The 19,130-nt window shown below is 48.4% G+C and overlaps 1 protein-coding gene across 12 annotated transcripts in view; it reads left to right on the top strand.

The window, feature by feature from the left end:
- GRAMD1B (GRAM domain containing 1B) overlaps nt 1-17,523 on the top strand; it is a 109,623-nt gene extending 92,100 nt beyond the window's left edge. For 9 of the 12 annotated variants that reach the window (XM_062608830.1, XM_062608827.1, XM_062608826.1 and 6 more), the window contains 16 exons: nt 3,871-3,955; nt 4,785-4,888; nt 5,031-5,126; nt 5,597-5,677; nt 6,770-6,885; nt 7,273-7,486; nt 8,160-8,349; nt 8,690-8,833; nt 9,325-9,443; nt 10,477-10,619; nt 11,237-11,340; nt 11,881-12,084; nt 12,569-12,659; nt 14,476-14,583; nt 15,323-15,440; nt 15,744-17,523. In XM_062608830.1, the coding sequence (XP_062464814.1) occupies nt 3,871-3,955; nt 4,785-4,888; nt 5,031-5,126; nt 5,597-5,677; nt 6,770-6,885; nt 7,273-7,486; nt 8,160-8,349; nt 8,690-8,833; nt 9,325-9,443; nt 10,477-10,619; nt 11,237-11,340; nt 11,881-12,084; nt 12,569-12,659; nt 14,476-14,583; nt 15,323-15,440; nt 15,744-15,833 (2,007 nt within the window). In that variant the 3' untranslated portion in view covers nt 15,834-17,523. Of the gene's footprint in view, nt 1-1,587; nt 2,559-3,870; nt 3,956-4,784; nt 4,889-5,030; nt 5,127-5,596; nt 5,678-6,769; nt 6,886-7,272; nt 7,487-8,159; nt 8,350-8,689; nt 8,834-9,324; nt 9,444-10,476; nt 10,620-11,236; nt 11,341-11,880; nt 12,085-12,568; nt 12,660-14,475; nt 14,584-15,322; nt 15,441-15,743 lie in introns of those variants that run through there. The other 3 variants (XM_062608837.1, XM_062608838.1, XM_062608828.1) reach the window with 3 other exon arrangements.
- The last annotated feature ends 1,607 nt before the right edge of the window (nt 17,524-19,130 follow it).

The raw sequence follows: 19,130 nt of genomic DNA, 5'->3' as shown, positions 1-19,130 counted from the left end.
GGATGCCTTTTTTTGTCTACTTTTTCCTTAAGGTGCTACCAACTTCTCTCACCTTGTGTGTTCTCCTTTTGATCCTACTACTGCTTTTGGGGATTGACATCCCTGTCAGATTGAGGAGTGGGAGAAAAGGGGTGAACCAAGGGCTGGTTTGGCAGACCAGCCCTGGCTTGGTCTTGGTGTGCTTTCTCTGCTTTGCCTTCCGGAGGACAAACACAAACTGGTCCAGGTGTGAGGTTTAGACAAGAGCATCAGTTTGAGAGCAAACGCTCAAGCTTTGCTCTGTGTCCGTGTCTTCATGGTGGGAGAGCAGACACCATGACTGGGCTGGCTAGGTTCACTAACAGTGGGAAGAAGCCTTCAGTGAGGAGCTGCAGACACAGAGGCTCTGGTTTAGAACTGTTATTCTTAAAGCAGACTGGGTTTGGAGCAAATGCTGTGGGACGGGTGGCTAGTTTCTTTACTGCATTAATCAGCATAGCAGAACTGCTGTCAGAGGAGGAATGCATGCTGTCCTTTTCCAGTGGTTTTCCTGTTGTCCAGAAGCAATGTAAATCTTCTTCCCTAAAGGGTTAACAGCAAGTCCCTCAGTTGTGCAAAGCAGATGAGATTTTCCTTCCCCCTTTTCTCCCTGCCCCTTCCATCTCTCCTGTTTTCTGTGGCTTGTGCTGAACCAGGCTGTACCTATCCCTGTTATTGTGCTGTCAGATCCCACCCCCCAGCAGCAGTTGCTCTAAATTTCCTGTTGGAGGATCTGTCTGTGTACTAACAGGGAGCTCTTGCTGTTGGGAGGCACCCTTTTCTCCCTGTTCCCCCCCTCACCGTGCCACCCTGTCCTGTCTCTCTCTGTTTGCAGTAGAGTTAATGTTTGCTGTCTCCACCTCCAGGTTAGCTCTTCCCATCAGTTGTGTCATTCATCCCTGCAATAGAGGTGGGTGGATGTGCAGACAGAAGCATCCTGGTGGGTTCTTTTTTGGAAGTAATCCCATGAAGAGTTTCCACCAAATAGGGCCATTCAGTAAAGCAATGCAGGTGCCTCACAGATGTCTCTAATCCTCGCTGTTTGTCCTTCCCAGGCTTGTTGTTCCCTCATCATTGGGTGGCAGATGGATGCACTGCTTCCTTCTGGCAGAGTTAAATGGGGAGACCTGCATGCTGTCTAGCACTAGCAATGCTTTTGTGGTGCGTCTGAGCAGACAGAGCTCTTGTCAGGGAGCAAACTGCAGTCCTTGGCCCTGGAATGACACAGTGGCTTTGCATAGGCTTGGTTGGTTGGTTGGTTGGTGTTTCGGTTTCTGAGGTCTATGTGCCCAGTTTGTTAGGAAGGATGAGGATTTACTTCAGGATACTCGTTTCCATGGGTTCAGCATCGTGGTTGAGCAGCACTGGTGCCATAGTGTGGATGTTTACCTCTTCATTTCTAAGCTTGAGCAGAGAGATAGATAGGCTGGGGACTAGAGGCAGAGGGGTATAGGGAGTTCCATTGCTTCAAGCAATTATCCTGGGACCTGTAGGGAGTTCTTTTGCTGGAGTCCTTCATTTCCAAAGTGACTTGATAATGGAGGAAACCTAGAAAGAGCTGTGCTTTTTGAGAGGGCTCAGAAACACATACAGGAATAGCGGAGCCCTTAAGATCCCTAGCTGTGTGTGTCTCACATGCCTGATTCCTCATCGCTGTACTCTTCAGGCCGGTCTCTCCTTTCTCCCCTCGCGCCTCCCCCAGCGCACTCTGTCCAGCAACTTTCCATTACAGGAAACATCTGCTGGGAGGCAGGGCTGAGCCCGGGTTACTGCAGGGCATTGGCCGACAGCATTACCCAGCTACAGTGACTTAAAGCATGTGCGAGGCGTTTCGGGACCTTCCCCACCCGATCCTTCCATGAGAAGCTGTGACAAAGACCGGGAGCTGCCTTTCAGAGCAGAGAGGGAATAGAGGAGGCACTGAAGGAAGGGGGGTAACTGCTTTCTGGTTGAAAAAGGTGGACAAAAACCCAAGCTGAAGCCTCCGAGCTGTTGGTCCTGGTGGTTGGAGCTGTATCAGTTGCCAGCTCCTGTGCATCGGAGCTTGGCTGGGAGCTGCACATGCCTTGTGCTGACCTGCCTGGGAGTGCTCAGGCTACCAGCACCTCTGCAGTGCTGCTTCAGTGGATACCCACAGCAAGAAGGTGGTGAGGCTGGAGCTTTGGAGCACCAAGATTGCCTGCCAGCACGCTTACCCCAATGAGCCGCTTCTGCAAACACCTGGAGGGCAAACCGTCTCTCAGATGTACAGAGCCTGCTAGGGCAGGCGACCTGAATGTGAGCAGGAGCATAGGGGAGGGCACATAAACCCCTGCCAAGCTGCTCCATCTCTTTTGACTTTGAATCTAAACAAGAAGCGGTGACAGCAGGAACAGGAAAAGTTTGGCTGGGAGCTGTGCAGTGGGAGTGCTATGGATTCCTTGCTGGAGTGCGGGTCTCTCTGGGATCTGGTGCTGGATCGCGAGCTGCCCTGTCTGCAGAGGGACCTGGACGGGTTTGTCGACTTGTCACAAGAATATGGATCAGATGAATTTCCAGCTGTGAGTGTCTCTAAACCCAACTGATTGTCACTAACAGAAGCTCTGGTGCTGAGCTGAGGTGTCTGCTGTAGTACAGGCTTTAGGTCAGAGCATCCCTTACTGCAGGGAAGGGAGGGGAGCACCCTGCCACATGAAACTGTGCTGCTAAGCTGGGTTGCTGTAATGCACTGAACCCAAAGCTCAGAGCTGATTGTAATCTCTGTTCCCTCTGCTCCTTTTCCATCCTGTCTGCTTGTCCCAGGAAATCTTGGGCTTGGGGCTCTTGCTGGAGCCCATCTCTGAAGAAGATCTTTTCCAGATGTTCAGACTAGAAGCTATGTCCTATAATCACTTTGATTTCTGGGGAAGTTCCCTTTCTGCTTTGGTGATTTGTACTGCACAGCTGGAAGAGATAGGGGAGGGTTGTTGAATGGAAATGGAGATAGGGAGGGAAGAGGTTGTACCCCAGGTTACTCTGCCTTCCCTACATGTGGGAGAAAGAGCATGATAGATCAGGTGGGAGATACGTGTCTCCTGCATTTGGATGTGTCTCTATTTTGGTCAGCTCTGCCTTCAGAAACTGCCCTGGCTGCTCTGAGCAGCTGTCAGCATGGGCACGGTGTGCAGGGGGATCTGACATGGGCAGAGGCACATTAGAGGGTAGTAAACACCAGAGAGAAGCCAGCTCCTGGGCTCCCTCCAGTTAATAGCGCCGTGAGGCCAAGTGTCTGCAGAATGAGTGCAAAACACAGTTGAGTCCCTGTGAGAGGGTCTTCTGAGCCCCATAGGAGTGTTCTTGGTGTACAGTGGGTAGTTGTGGTTCCCTGACTGACTTGATGGGGAGAGGAACGGGATGACTGCGGTATTCCTGAGCTCTTGATGACGGTGACTGTTCAAGTCCCTTTGGCAGGGCTGCAGGTCTACTAAAGCACCTATTTCCTGTGCTGCTCTGCTGTTCCTGGGAGAGCTGGGGATTGGTGGCAAACTGATGCACTGCAAACATATGTCATACTTTGTGCAGTGTAGGATTGCAGGAAAAGAGGTTTCTCCTGCAGCCCCAGCTTCCATACGATTCCTTTTTGCTACCTCTGATGCGGGTATAGCTCTTCTACTCTGTACTTGCTCTTCCAAATCAGGTTCTTCTCCTCTTCCCACTTAATGCACTAAACCCCAAATCCTCCCATCTCTGTGTCTGCTGTGGTGGGAGCTCCTAGCCTCACACTTTGTAAGTGCATCCAATCCCCCTTCTCCTTACCGAGGTGTTCCCGTTTTCCCACTCCGTTTCTCTGTGCTCGTGCCTGCCCCTCTCTTTAACAGGCACTGTTATTTGCAGGTATTGAGTCCAACTTACAAACAGCGGAATGAAGACTTCAGGAAACTCTTCAAGCAGCTTCCTGACACGGAGCGCCTCATCGTAGGTAAGGTGCAGCCTATGGTTTGGGGAGGAAGTCCAACACAGGCACGCATGCGGCTTGCTCTTCAGAGAGGTTGCCACCAAGGAACAAGCCCATTGCGTCTGTCTTGTGCCCAGATGGAACCCCTCCTCACCATTTCTAATGGGTTTCATCCATTTTGCTTCAGAGAGCAACACTGATTTGTATCAGCTGTGGCTCTGTTTCCTCGTGATGCGAGGAGCACGTTTCCCTCCACAGTGCTCCCCCAGACCTGACAGTGTGTCAGCCTTGGAGCTCCTTCCTCCTTTGGTCCGGGTTGCATGTCTCAATGTACGTGCCACTGAGCTTCCCTGTTTTCCAGCATCCCTGATGCCCCCTATTCACACATGACTGCCCTTCCCGTATCTATTTAGCCTTTGGCCTTGCAGCTGATTAGTGACTGCACACTGCCTTGCATCTGTTCTTTCATTTTATGTAACTGATGAGCTCATACCATGTCTCATCCTGTTGAAAAGTGCACATTCTTAGCAGGGGAATAGAAATGGTTTTGGATGCTTAAAATGGGCGAGAAATGAACTAGAAGGCAAAAAGGAAAAGACACATTATAGTACATGGGATGATAATAAGGCAAGATCATGAATCAGTAAGAGAGGTTGTCTGTGACATGCCCTTAGGAGGAATCATAACCCAGTGGACAGAGCAGCAGCTGTGGCTCAGTTCCTTCTGGCTCTGCCTTTGGCTTTCTGCAGCACTGCACTGAGTAGCTTCTTGTCTTGCTGCTGATCCTCACCTTTAGGCTGTCCCGTCTCCTGATTTTGATGCTCCTAAATGACCATCTATTGTCCACCCACAGATTACTCATGCGCGCTACAAAGAGACATTCTCCTGCAGGGCCGCCTCTACCTCTCTGAAAACTGGATCTGCTTTTACAGCAACATCTTCCGCTGGGAGACACTGGTAAGGCTCTGTCACACTGCTGCACGCGTTCTGTGCCAGCAGGTCTGCTGACATGGCTTTCAAAGCACTCTTCCCGTTGTCTCCCTCATCTTTACCTGTGTTCTTTCTCCGCCTTCCCCTCTCTGCATGGCTCTGACTGCAGCTGACGGTTCGCTTGAAGGATATCTGCTCGATGACCAAGGAAAAAACAGCACGGCTCATTCCTAATGCCATCCAAGTTTGCACTGACACTGAAAAGGTACATCCTTGAAGCCTTCACCCCTATGGTCATCCCTTATGGCTGGCAGAGGCAGGGAATGTCATGGGATTGAGTGCTTGTGCTGCCTGGAGCCTCGGAGGAGGCACCAAGGTGTAGAGCTTCTGCAGACCTCAGGCTGAGGCTGGAACACGTGTTGATCATATGTGGGGTGTGGGAACAGGTAGGAGATCTGGGTTATTTATTAGCACATCACAAAGAGAGCTGTTTCTATGCTCAGATGCAAGCGAGAGGACTTGCAGCTGATTCTCTCCCAGTTCAAGCATCTCTGGGTGAGAAGCACTCAGCGTCCCTGTGAGGCCTTCGGTTTTTATACCCAAGAACCAAGCAGCTGTGCTGTGTGGCTTGCTTAGCCTGTGAGCTGGGAAGTGAACTGAACAGGCTTGTTTCTTCTTCTTCCCTTCATTGGGCCTTTTCTGAACTGATTTTTCACTTTCTCTCTTCCCATTCAGCACTTTTTTACTTCCTTTGGGGCTCGAGACAGGACGTACATGATGATGTTCAGACTGTGGCAGAATGCTCTCCTTGACAAGGTACAGACACCAGCCCTTCAGTGCTGGGGTGGGGTGGAAGGGAGGTGATGAATATATGCAGCTGCAACTAACGTATATGCATAAGAAGGCATAGAGACAGTAAGCACATGTGTTTAGGTACATCACTGCAGGTGAAGTTTTCTCTTTTAACATGGAATTCTGTCTATGTACAGACATGCAGTAGATCCCACTTTGCCTCTGCTGAGGTGTGGAAGCATATGTCTTAGGAAGGAGGTTTTTTTGAGGTCCATAATTGAAGTGAAACAGCCCAGAAGAAAACAGTTGAAAATGGAACAGAATTAGCTCATTGCACAAGCAAAGCTCTCACTAAGTCTGTGTGTAGACTTCAAGGTAGGACAGAAAAGGGCATCCCAAAACCAGCCAGTGTTAGGTAGGGTTAAGGGCTCAGTGGGTTGGATAGTAAAATAAAGCAGGATATGCACCTGCTGTGGAGGGCCCCACTTATCCTGTATTTGATCCCAGTATATGTTCCACAATCCATTGAGTATTTCTGGCCTCCCTGTGGGAGCAACACTCATGAACTGACATTGTGGTGCCCCCAGCATTTTGGGATGTTTCTGACTTGAGTTCTTACCATGCTGGAAGGTTTAAGTAATCAGGCACCCAGAATACCCTGTCCTGAACATGGGGGTAGTGGTTGGTATGCCAAAGGATCGCTTTGCTTTGGGCAGCTTGTGTTGCTGCCATATGCTGTCATTTGAGCAGCCTTTTGGAGTTCCTGACAAAATTCAGTGTCCTTGCTTTCAAGGGCAAAGCAAATGGGAATGGAGATAAAGACAGGAACCACTTCCAGAGCTCTGTTTCCAAATGTAGGATCCGTGTCTGGCAAAAGAGAGGGAGAAAGAACCCGGTCCTTTTCTCCTGATGTGGATTAGAGTGTGAGAGTGTGTGTGGGAGGAAGGTGAAACACATTTTTCTGGATAAAACTTTTTCATTATAGGGTTCCCCCCCCATGTTTTTGATTGCTACTTTTGGGAGCTAGATTAAAAATTTCCTGCCTTATTCCATGCAGTAACTATGGGAAGGATGCTGTCAGGTGAAAACATACGCTGTTCTCTGTTCCCTCTTTAGCCTCTCTGTCCAAAGGAGCTCTGGCACTTTGTCCACCAGTGTTACGGGAACGAACTGGGTCTGACCAGTGATGACGAAGACTACGTGCCTCCTGACGATGACTTCAACACAATGGGGTGAGTGAGGAGGAGTAAACTCTGCCTGGGATGAAGAAAAGATGGCTTCAGGAGAGCAGGAGTCCTGATACACACTGCATCCCTCAAACTGCTGATTGTCCCTGATGAGAGATGCTGGGTTCCAGCCAAGTGTTTGCCCTTAAATGTGTAATATCAATAAAGCTGAAGGCACAACATTTCCTCATGGAAGCTGGCAGGGATGAAATGCCTGCCTCTCTACTTGCTGGGCTAGATGAGCAACTCTGTAAATGCCAAAGCATCCCATCACAAGGCCAGACAGTGTGTTACACGGTCAGAAAGTGCTGATATCCCCTGTACTGAGCCATTTCTGCTCCCGATCAGCCTGGAATCCTCATAGAAATATTCTTACTTGCTCTGTGTGTCCAGTTGTAGCTGTACTGAGAGGGGTAAACATAAAAACCTGTGTTCTCTGTGGCGTCTCAGCTACTGCGAAGAAATCCCCGTGGAAGAGAATGAAGTCAACGACAGCTCCTCCAAAAGCAGCGTGGAGGCCAAGCCAGAAGCTAGCCCTCAGCTGCCAAAGAAATCTGTCACTGCCAGCACACTGACATCCACGGGAAGCAGTGAAGCACCAGCCTCGGTAAGTGCTTCCTCTGTTGCAATGGGAGCAGTAATCCTTTCCTCTGGCAGCCAGCTCATCATCCTTGGTGCTCCGATTCCACTGCAACAAACCTTGGTACTTGAATCAGTGCCATCTGCGAGCATGGCCTTTGGCCTTGAAAAGATGTCCAGAGCATGCCTAAAGTCCTAAAATCCAGGGAACTGAGGGCTTTTAGATGTAAAGAAATGAGTGTTGGAGATAAAAGGCTTATGAGTTTTTCTCTGCCTTCAGTTATTCCCTAGGAAACAGCCTGTACCCCACCAGTATTACAGCAGAGCAGACCTTGTTTAGATTGTAGAATAGTTAGGGTTAGAAAGGACGAGTTTCAACACCCTACATATAACCTCAGATTTTCCTAGCTGTACAGGGCTTGTTTGGTAGCAAACCCAGTGTTGGTGTGCTTGTCTGAACAAACAAAAAGCCCTGTGTACATCCCCAGTTTGAGCTGTATGTGGTTCTTGGAGAGGAGGTGATCCCCTATGTCTGTGTTTTACAAACACTGTATGGTGACCTTCCTCCCCTCTCTATTATTTAATATCCAGACATGTTGAGGCCAAAGGTATGAAGATTGGCTCAAGGACGTGCAGATTTCAGAAAGCACCCTATTTCCAAGTGCTGACCTTGCCTTTGTTGTGCTCTCTCCTTGCTGCAGTTTGATGGAGTGCTACCAGAGGAGGAGGAGGCAGTGGCAGAGAGTCCTGTGGAAAAAGACATTGGCATTGCAAATATCATGGCAGAGAAGATAGAGATCATCAGCCCCGTGAACTCCCCTTCCCTAGACTTCAATGACAACGAAGACATTCCCACTGAGCTCAGTGACTCCTCAGAGACCCATGATGAGGGTATGTGGGGAAGGGCTGTGTTGTTTTCAGCCTTCTCCCATCCTTTCCAGTGAGGGACTGAATACTGAATTCCTTTTCTGGACCCTGCAAGTTCAGAAGATGCAAAGATTTCCCATCCTGGGGATGTGGGGTATTTGGAAGGATGTCCCTAAAATAACCTATGTAGTTAATGACCCCTTCTGACTTTCCAACTGTTGCCCTGGGTCAGTGGAGGGAAAGGGTTGCAAGTACCAACTTCGGGTTCCTTCTTCACTAATACCGATGTCCTGGTGCTGTGAAAGCACAGCCTCTGATATTGGCATGGATCAGGGCTGAGTTTTGTGGGCCTGTTTCCCTATAGGGGAAGTCCAAGCCTTTTACGAGGATCTGAACGGGCGCCAGTATGTGAATGAGGTGTTCAACTTCAGCGTGGACAAGCTGTATGATTTGCTCTTCACGGACTCTCAGTTCCAGAGGGACTTCATGGAACAGCGCCGCTTCTCCGGTAAGCTACCTGGCTTTATGTTCTAAGAGTCTAATTGTAATTGTAAAGAGTCTAATGTCTAATTGTATGGAGGAAACAGCTCTTATTTCTGAACGTCAGCTAAAGCCTGGTCCTGCGTTCAAGGTTTAAGAGTGCGAGGAAAAAGCTTTTCTAGCTGCATACCACACACAATGGCACAGACTGCACAGTTAATGATGCAAAGAGAGCATCCCTTGGCATGCTGTGGTCCTCCTTTCCCTGTAACTGGAGGTTTAAAGCTGAAGGAGATAGGTCTTGTATATAAAATGTAGGTATTTTCCCCTCTTCCAAGTGCAGGGAAAGGGGGAGAGGCTGAGGACATATCTTTCACACTCAGTTGAGCTCTAGTGCTTCCTCAGCCAAGGGGAAGGCGTTATGTCCTGAGCATGGTTATATGGTCATGCCTTTCCCTAGGGAATTGACCCGAGATCCCTCTCCAGTTACTTGAAGGGATTATTGTTTTGCCCTCTCAGATATTATCTTTCATCCCTGGAAGAAAGAAGAAAATGGCAATCAGACCAGAGTGATCTTGTACACCATTACCCTCACCAACCCTTTGGCCCCCAAAACTGCCACTGTCACTGAGACACAGGTATGTGGAAGAGGGAGCAGGGGTGTAATGCTCTGTAGAAACAGAGCTGTGGTTGATTTCCTTGTCTTGGGCATGCTGCTTTGCGTGTTGTCATTCTCCCTATCCATTTTCCTTTACCCATTTTTCTTATATTAGCTTGCTATCCAGTATCACTGCAGACATGAATAGCTAATCTGAGATTTACACTGGATTGCATTGCAAGGAAAAGGCCATACATTTTCCAGCAGAAGCAGAGTTGTTTGGGAACAAGCCAGCACATGCTAACAATTGTGTGTGTTACCCAGGCTGGTGCTTTTTGAGCTGCGGTCAGTCCAGCACATGTTATTCATGAGCAGGGCACAAGAAAGACACTGTCTTGCCAGTGCTTCTCACAGCTCTACACAGAGATGTCCAGGCTGGTGAGGACAATTAGATGACCTGTTTAAAGTGATGGGCAAAGGGAGCAGCACACTGTCAGGCAGGCAAGGACCATTTTATTCCGTGTTGTGGGCAAGCACCAAAATGTACTTTGCTGTGTCCTCATTGCAGAGGTACGTGGAAATAGTCTGTAAGAAAGGATGTGATTTGTGTATGAATCAGATCAGAAGCACTTAAAAGAAGTAATTGACATGTTTCTGCCGTGTTTAGAACCACAGAATCATTTATGTTAGAAAGGACCTCTGCTTAAAGCAGGGCCATTTTAGATCAGGCTGCTCCCTCACAAGCCAGACATGAGTTTAATGAGGCCTAAAGGAACAGGTCCTCATGTGGTAGTGTGTGTAACTACATCTCTGGTACAAAATGCTGGGGGTTGAGCTGCTGGGACTGAATGGTCCTTTTGAAAGGTGCCCTTGAGAAACATCTGAGTGAAACCCTTGGTTTCCTTGAGCAGACCTTCTCTTAAAGGTGAGATGTTCACAGGGGAATTGCAGAGATGGAGCGTGGGTACAGGCATGGGCTCCTGTTTGTGGTAAAGTGCTGGTGAAGGTGCCAGTCTATCAAAGCCGCCTTCTAACCAGACTAATAGTTGCCTTGCATGCTGTCTTTTCTGCAGACAATGTACAAAGCCAGCCAGGAAAGCGAGTGCTATGTCATAGACGCAGAGGTGCTAACTCACGACGTCCCCTACCACGATTATTTCTACACCATTAACCGCTACACGTTGACTCGTGTTGCCAGAAACAAAAGCCGACTCAGGTACACTTCTTGGGGGATGAAAAGAGCCATATTGATGACCAAAAGGCACCTCTGGGTGGGAGTTCTGCTGTTTGGTGTGTTAGAAGGGGTTAGGGAGCACTTAGCCTTATTTCTTTGTCGTACCATGAAGAGTTGCCACAGGGGTGATAGCCTACAGTGGTGGCACGGGGCAGACAATAGACCCAATGCAGAGGAGTTGGGTCAGGGGGTGCCTTTACAGGCTTCTCTTGCCCCCTCTTTGGAAGCAGTGGTTTGCAGGGCTGGTGGTCACACACAGTCAACATGTGACATGCTTGCAGGGGCTGGGCTTGGGGGGACAAGGGGAGGAATCTGATGCCAGGCAAAGCTATAGGCTTCGCTAAGCAATGTAAATGCCTGCCTGCTACATGGCTGAAGGTCTTGGGAGTCCTCTTGGGGGATGCTCTCATGATGTCCTCCTGCCGCTGCCTTTGGAAGGCCTTTTCGTGCAGTGCTTCTGGAGAAACACGAAGGGCTGAGACCATTGCAGAACTAACAGTGTGCAGGGTTATTTCTCATTTATTATTGACACAGGGGTGTGAATTGACATCACCTCCAGGGAGCAAAACTGGGATAACGACTTTCCTTTCTTCCCATAGGGTTTCCACAGAGCTGCGTTACAGGAAGCAGCCTTGGGGGCTGGTGAAATCCTTCATTGAGAAGAACTTTTGGAGTGGCCTAGAAGATTATTTCCGTCACTTGGGTAAGAGCAGTGATGAGTGGAGCTGCACAGTGCAGCACCTTCCATAGATTATGCATGCATCCCTGGAGCATGACATTGTCATACTTGCTGCCAGCCTACTGGGGATCAGACCTTGGAGGGCGAAACAGTAAAGTGCACTGCTGGTTCTTCTGCCATATGTTTCTTATGCTTAAAAGGCTGTATTAGGTATGCTTTTTCAATTATATAGGAAAACACATTTTTAAATGCTTTTTTGCATGATAAGCCATGATTTCCAAGTAAGGGTGCTCTTGAGGAAGAACTCTGAGACATGGAAGTGCTTAAAACCCATGTAGATGAGGCCCTCAGTGATACGGTTTAGTGGTGGTCTTGGCAGTCCTGGGGTAATGGTTGGACTTGATGATCTTAAAGGTCTTTTCCAACCTAATTGGTTATGATTCTATGATGTGTGGTGCATCCTCTGGCACTGCCTCTTAGCTGTTGCCATTCGAGGGCTTCAGTCTGTATCTCTGCAAAGCCAAGGCCACCCCTATTAAACACTTCCCCTTGCTGCCTCTGCAGAGAGTGAGCTGACCAAGACAGAGAGCACGTACCTGGCTGAGGTGCACAGACAATCCCCCAAAGAGAAGGTGAGCAAGCAATCGACCGTGCGCCGGAGGAAACGCGCCCATGCCCACCTGCGGGTGCCGCACTTGGAGGAGGTGCTGAGCCCCGTCACCACCCCCACCGACGAGGAGGTTGCTCATCGGATCAAGCATGTGGCAGGTAAGGGACTGCAGGATCCCTCATTGCTTTGTGCAGGGTTAATGGGAAGAGGGGACAGGGCTTTCCAGGGCAGGGAGGATGGATTGGATTGGGGAGAGACTCTTCATTAAGGACTGTAGTGATAGGACAAGGGGTAATGGGTTCAAACGTAAACAGGGGAAGTTTAGATTGGATATAAGGAGGAAATTCTTTCCTGTTAGGGTGGTGAGGCACTGGAATGGGTTGCCCAGGGAGGTTGTGAATGCTCCATCCCTGGCAGTGTTCAAGACCAGGTTGGACAGAGCCTTGGGTGATATGATTTAGTGTGAGATGTCCCTGCCCATGGCAGGGGGGTTGGAACTGGATGATCTTAAGGTCCTTTCCAACCCTAACTGTTCTATGAATCTATGATTTGATTTGAGGAGATGGAGGGGTGGGTAGAGGGAAAAGGGATGCCCTCCCCACTGGACAGCATTTCCTAACCTGACCTCATCTATCTCCCCAGGTTCCACTCAGACACGGCACATCCCTGAGGAGAGCCCCAGCGGCTTCCACCTGCAGAGTGTCTCCAAGCTGCTCCTTGTCATCAGTTTTGTGTAAGTGCTTTTCTTTGCTTTCCTTGTCAGGTTCTTAGCACCTTTGGTCCTTTCGTGTTCTGTGCTCCCCTGAGCCAGCTTTTACTCTCACATGTTCCTCTCTAGTCCCAAGCTTTGCACAACACAGAGGAAGGAAAAGCAATGACAGGCGGAAAAGAATGAATTAAGATTTCCCCCAAGTGTCCCATCAGGTCTTTTGTTTGGCTTGATCCCAGCTTTTGTCAGTGTTTAGCTGGCCACAGATCTGGCTCTATAGGTTCTGGATCTTATTTTATCAAATACTTCAAGTAAATGAAGTACTTAAATAAATCACTTAAATCAATATCTAAAGAGAAGAATTCCAACAAATAGAAAGTATTTATTATTTCAGGGACTCCGTTTAGAGATTTTCAGTGACATCTAGAAACTGTGGTTTTGGTTTTAGTTAATTTAAGTAATTTAATGCAATCTGGCACCAAACTCACTGTTACAATGAAAGATGACCATGCCAGGCTCCCTGGGAGTGCTGTGCTACCTTAAGAGCGCTTACTGTATGTGAGGAGTTTGGCTGTGACTTCTTTTCTCTGGTCTGCCAAAACCTGTTTGGGACTGGTCCTGGGCAGTGGTTTTGATGAGGATAATATCTCAGAAAGAAGCTGGACCATTTAGAGATGATTGCTGTAAAATAAGGGTAGAAATACATGAAGCAAGATTGATCAGCGTGGTTTTATTGTTCAGCAGCAGGAACTGTGTTTGATTCGGGTCCCTTTTCTGCCACTACCTTTCACGGTGGCTAGTCTTGGACTTGGCTGGATGTGTGCTCAAAGGGAGCTGTCTATGGGCTCCTTGTATCCCTGTGCTTGGTTTTTATACCTAACCCCAGGTGTATTTACTGTTTCTTTGCCTTTTGGTAAGTAGCTTTCATGTGTTAGTGCTGCAGCGGATGCTGGGCAGGTGCTGTGAGGTGCTACAGGAGCAGTGCAGGCACAGTGGGGTTTTTCATCACATAGAGAAATGGAAGCATGTTGTTAAACCCCGAGGAACAGCAGAAATTGGGCTCAATCTTAAGCTCCGCTTGCCTTTTAGTGAGGTGGGAAGAAGCTGAGCTATAGACTGAGGTTTCTTTTCAATTTGAGCTCCTTGCTGCCTTTCCTTTTCCCAGTGGGGATAGACTGTAGAGGTTTGCAGCAGCAGCCCAGCTGGTTGCTGTAATGATGGGTAAGGTAATGTAAAGTGATGTAAGGATGAGAAGGCAGCCTTGTGCTGTCTTTTGCTTACACAGCTCATGTTTTGCTGAGCATCTTTCACCATTAGCTGCAGGCACGCAGTTAGGTATCTGTCCTTCTTGCTTCTCTTCCCACTGTTTCTTTCTTCCCTCCTCTCCCCATGTATCTTCTGCACTATTGAGCCCTCTCCCTTCAACCCTGTTTCTCCTGTTCTGTGTTGGTCTGTTTCTAACCTGCAGCTACTCCCTTTTCTCTTCCCTGCTCCCATTAGGATCTGTTTCAGGTACTGTCTCTCTCTTTTTTTACCTCTTTACTCTTCCATTTCCCTCCCTTTCTCTGCATTCAGCTCATCCACTCACCCACCCTGTTCTGTCTGATCCATCATCCCTGTCTTTCTGTCTCCTGTCTTCCTTGCTCACACATTTCTCCCACCAGGTGAAGCTTTGGGTTCTGACCACCTTTTGTTTTTAAATTAGATCAAAATCTAATTTAATTAGATTGAATTCCCACTCACATACAGCGTGGACCTGACACCTTCTGAAAGCCTCAGGTGTGACTGGCAAGCAGTGGGCTATGCCGTGCTCCTAATGACCTGTTCTCTTTATTCCCAGTCTGGTGCTGCTGGTCATTCTCAACATGATGCTGTTCTACAAGCTCTGGATGTTAGAATATACTACACAGACACTCACGGCATGGCAGGGCTTGCGACTGCAGGAGAGGTACTATCTATCTGTGTCGTTTGCTTTGTACCGGGGAGGGGAATTTGGGCCTGTGACACATAATCAGCTATTAGATAAGTGCTGTGAAAGGTACAGGTCCAGATGTCAGGAAGTTGTTGGAGCATGGGAGGAAGAGAAAGATCACAAAGAGAGCACAGAGCACAGTTCCTGGCAGTAGTAGATGGGAAGCAGGGAAGTGTGATTGCAGATTAATTCCATTTCCTTAGTAATTGGTAGCACAGGGCCTTGTCCAAAGCCTTTTGGACATCCTATTTCAGTATAGTGTGCTGAGATGTGTAAAGCTCTGTGCTGCATGGCAGCATTTCCCTGTTTCCTTTGCAGAAAGCATGACAACAGCCAGGCTGAGTTTATTGTGGGGAGCAGTATTTACTGCATAGAGTCCCCCACTGTGTCTAGGGTTAAAGGCAACCAGACAGTTGCATCTCCCAGGATGTGCACATCTCCCCAGCAATGAGAACACACTGCATTGGTTCCTCCCACAGTTCAGCAGCTTCTGCAAAAGGCACATCTTTGCTATTAATTCATACAGAGAAGCACTGTATCTGATTTAGGAAATGCTAAGCATGTGTAAACGCACTTGTGCTCAAGAAAACATTTTACCCTTTAGGGTAGAAAGACACAAACTGATTGATAGACTCTACACGCTCCCCCAATCCACTTTGCTCCCCCTCAGCCTCAGTTTCCCTGGATTCACTGTTGCTTATGTTCTGCCTGACAGGTTACCCCAGTCTCAGACAGAATGGGCTCAGTTACTAGAATCTCAGCAGAAGTATCACGACTCAGAGCTACAGAAATGGCGCGAGATCATCAAATCTTCGGTGATGCTTCTAGATCAGGTAACATCAGAGGGTCACTGTGTCCTCCTTAAGCCATACCTGCTTCCACCTTAGTCCCTGTGGAGAGGGCTGCTTACCCCACACCTCAGTTCAGCTCACCCCCTCTCTGTTAGGTGGGAGAATGCTCTCTTATGGGTTCCCATCTTCCCAGTCCCCGCTTGCACATCCCATCCCCAATGCACTGCTCACAGATTATGGCATCAATACTTTACATGGAGGAAGGAGGCACCAATAGGGAAGGAATTCCCAATGTGTTCTCACCTCTAGGGTGGCATCATAGTGGAGAACTTTCTTGTCTTGCAGATGAAGGATTCACTAATAAATCTTCAGAATGGCATCGGGTCCCGGGACTTCGGGTCAGATCCAGAGGAGAAACGGAAACGTTTCCACTAACAGGCAGGAATGCAGGAGGCCAGAGGACGGTGTGCAATATGTGTAAATAGGATATATAAATATATATATATAAATATATATATACAGAATATAAATATATATATTATATACAGATTTTAAGAGAAAAAAACAAAACAAAGCCTACGTATCGAGAGGAAGGATTGACCTCCAACACTGGCTGAAATGGAGCGTCTCGGTGGCAGTGTGCTGTGTGTGTGTGGGGAGGGCTGTGCTCTCCCAGCACTGAGGTGCGCTTAGGGGCACCTTGGAGCGTGCTCCCCTGGGCCTGTGCACCACCCTTGTGTAATATTCCTGCCTGTCTCTGTCTGTCTTATGTTGTTTCAAAGGGAAGCATCAGCGTGAGTGCCCCCCCACCCCACCCCTCCCTGCGCATGAAGGTCCCTGGGTGACTGTATTTATCTATACACACGAAGGGGACACTGTCAACTTTCTTACCTTGCTGGCTTCGGGGCGGAGAGGTTTTGGCAGTCGCTGTCAATGCCTTGCTAAACTATTCCACATTCGGAGAGGAGGCTGCAACGAGAGTTGCTGTAGGTCTGCAAAGAACATCTCTCGCTGGCAATCAGCTTCTCTATGTCTTGGAGCAGAGATGCTATTTACTGTGGTGCCAGCCAGCCTGGTTCAGAGAGCAGAGCACAGCACATAAATGAGCTGAAATGCTTTCTCCAAACACTAGTTTGATGCCTCCTGTTATTGATACTGCATTAATAGCCAAGGAGGTGGTGGGGAGGGGAGTATCTGCCTACAAGGTGCATGGATGGAGGAGAGCCATGCTGCAGGAAGCACGCTTCCATCCTTTTGACAGTGTCCCCTGTAGTTCTCTGCTTTCCATGTGCTTGGGCCCCTGCCATTGAGCCATCCCTATGCTGAAGTTCTACGTCGGTGCTTGAAAGGGTGACTGCCTGTGTGACTCCCCATGATGGGGGAGTATTCCAACTGGAAAAGCAAACCAAAACTAGTATTGCTTTGCAACTGCTCCCACTCCCCTGGCTCAGCAAATTTCCCTCCTGCCCCTGGTCTGAGAGACAATTCTGCTCATACCTTGTCTTACGAACTCTATGGGAAACCAGGAGGGAGAGAAAGGACAGCTTCTTATCTTGCATGCCTATATCTATATAGAAACAAGGGCTCTGAAGGTCCAGGAGAGGTTAGGAAGGGTCACGGGGACCAAAAAAAGGAAAGGAAAAAGGGACCATCAGTGGGTGGCAGGGATAGATCTGGATGGTATCTGTGGTGCAAGGTATCTGACTGGTATCCTTTGTAAGCTGGATAGTGAGGCTCTACCTCTGTAAGCACGTCAGGTGATAGAGCTGCATTAAAAAGACACGAAAATCCATTAAATACGGATTTTCACTTGTTCTGGGGGATAATTCTGGACTCCTGTTAGCAGGCAAATGAGGAAGAGGGGCAGCAAGACTGTACCCAAACCCACTGCGACTGCCTGGGATGCAGGATGCTTGTCTGAATGTTTAATCAGTGCTTTTTCATCTTACCCAGCCACGTAGATTAGGTGATGCGCGAGGTCCTCAGTGTCCACCCTGTTCAACACCAGGATTTTCCCACCTTCTGAATGGCAGGAGGGAGTCAGCTGCATATTCCCTGTATGCAAACAGTGCAGTTGTAGCTTGTCTGCTGTCTCTAGCTCCAGTGGGCGCTGCAAGAGCAAGGGGACAAAAGGGTGAGTAACTGCTCCTTGTATTTTACCCTCATGGAGTCCAAGGAAAACCCTCCCAAGCTCCCACATTCCAATACACGTACACGTAACCCACTGCTTTCTCCCACCACACAATACAACGTATCCCACGGAGGACTCACATTTGAAGAAGCACAGATGGACACGGGTTATTAAAGAGACATTTGCGAGTGTGAAAGCAAGGTACAGTTGGGGAAAACATGCCTCAGCAACTAGAGAGTAGTGTGTATTTATGACTATTTATTTAATTTAATGCTGCTGACTACTGTACTTTGTTCCTCCCTGACTTTGGTCCAGGGAGGCTGCTGAAATGGCTACTGTACAATGAAACTGAGGTGCTAGTGTGTTCTGTGGCTCATCTTGGGATAGGAGGGCCCCAGTTCCCCACTGTGACTTGACACACTGGCCAAGAAGTCCTGTTTCCCCATTTAGTCCCACACTTCCTATAGCATTCTCAAACACTAACACTCATTCTGCTTGCACATTGCTTTAAACCGAGTTTAACACGTTTGGCCCATATCCTGACACAAAGCTATGGTAAATCCTTCAATAAACAGCACAAGGGTGGCCGTCACCAAACAGATCTTGCACATGCAGCGACCTTTAGACCAAGGAAGGTTTCTCTTTCTAGTTACTTACTGTCTTTTTGCCACCTGGCACCAAGTCAGGCTTGCAGTTGGACAGGATTCGTAGCATTTTATTGCCTCTTAATTTATCACAGGAGTAATAAAGGAGAAAAAAACAAGGTCTTTTTCTTAAAGCTAACCCCATAATGGCACTAAAAGCGAAAGCTTAAAGAAAACCTTGGCATGTTTTCACCTAGATGCCTTCCTGCCTCGAGCTATGACAGGAATCACCTGCTACGGCAGCTGAGTCCCAGTTGACAGATTAATTCCTTTTGCAGCCATAGAAGATGTTGGACCAGTCAGTTTATGATGCTGTTTCCTGGAAAAAATCAGCAATGCTTTCTAGGAGCAAGGCAGAGCAACCTTAATAGTGTTACTTCCACATTCCCTACAGTCACAGCCAAGGGTTTCCATTGTCAGGGCTTCACATCTTGACTGGCTTACCTGTGCCAGAAATCCCAAGTCAATGGCAGGGCTTTTAATAGCTCCTCGCAGCCGTGTTTCCTGCTGAGTGCTCCCTCTGACCCTTCTGCTGCTGCCAATCTGCCAGGTGAGCGCAGCTGGGGTTTGGTTTGCAGCATCTGAAAAGCTATAGAAGGGATTTCTAGCAGAGCATTTCTCCAGCCAAACCTGCAGCCTGATGCCAACAGCTCGTAGCCTAATTCTGGCTGAGTCAGATGCTACCTACTGGGAGGAGGGAGTAAGGAGACACAAGGCTCTGATGTGCCAGTTTGTGTGTATCTGGGAGAAGAATATACCTGCTAATCCTAGCTTGCTTCTGTTAAATACATGCCTTCAGTGCTTACCTTAAAAGAGGTGTTTGGGTTATGGCATCTGGGATGAACTCAAAGTGAATTTGAGACCTGGATACCTGCTATGCATTCATAAACCAGACAGTAAACTGCATCTATAGCGTCCCCAAGACAGGGTCAGTGCTGAGTCTGCACATTCAGCTTG

Source organism: Pezoporus occidentalis, unplaced genomic scaffold, assembly GCF_034315485.1.
Source record: "Pezoporus occidentalis ecotype Australia unplaced genomic scaffold, CSIRO_AGI_Poc_V1 ctg130, whole genome shotgun sequence".
Taxonomy (NCBI): Eukaryota; Metazoa; Chordata; class Aves; order Psittaciformes; family Psittacidae; genus Pezoporus; species Pezoporus occidentalis.
The sequence above is the reverse complement of the archived record's forward strand: the minus strand, read 5'-3'. Positions and strand labels throughout refer to the sequence as shown.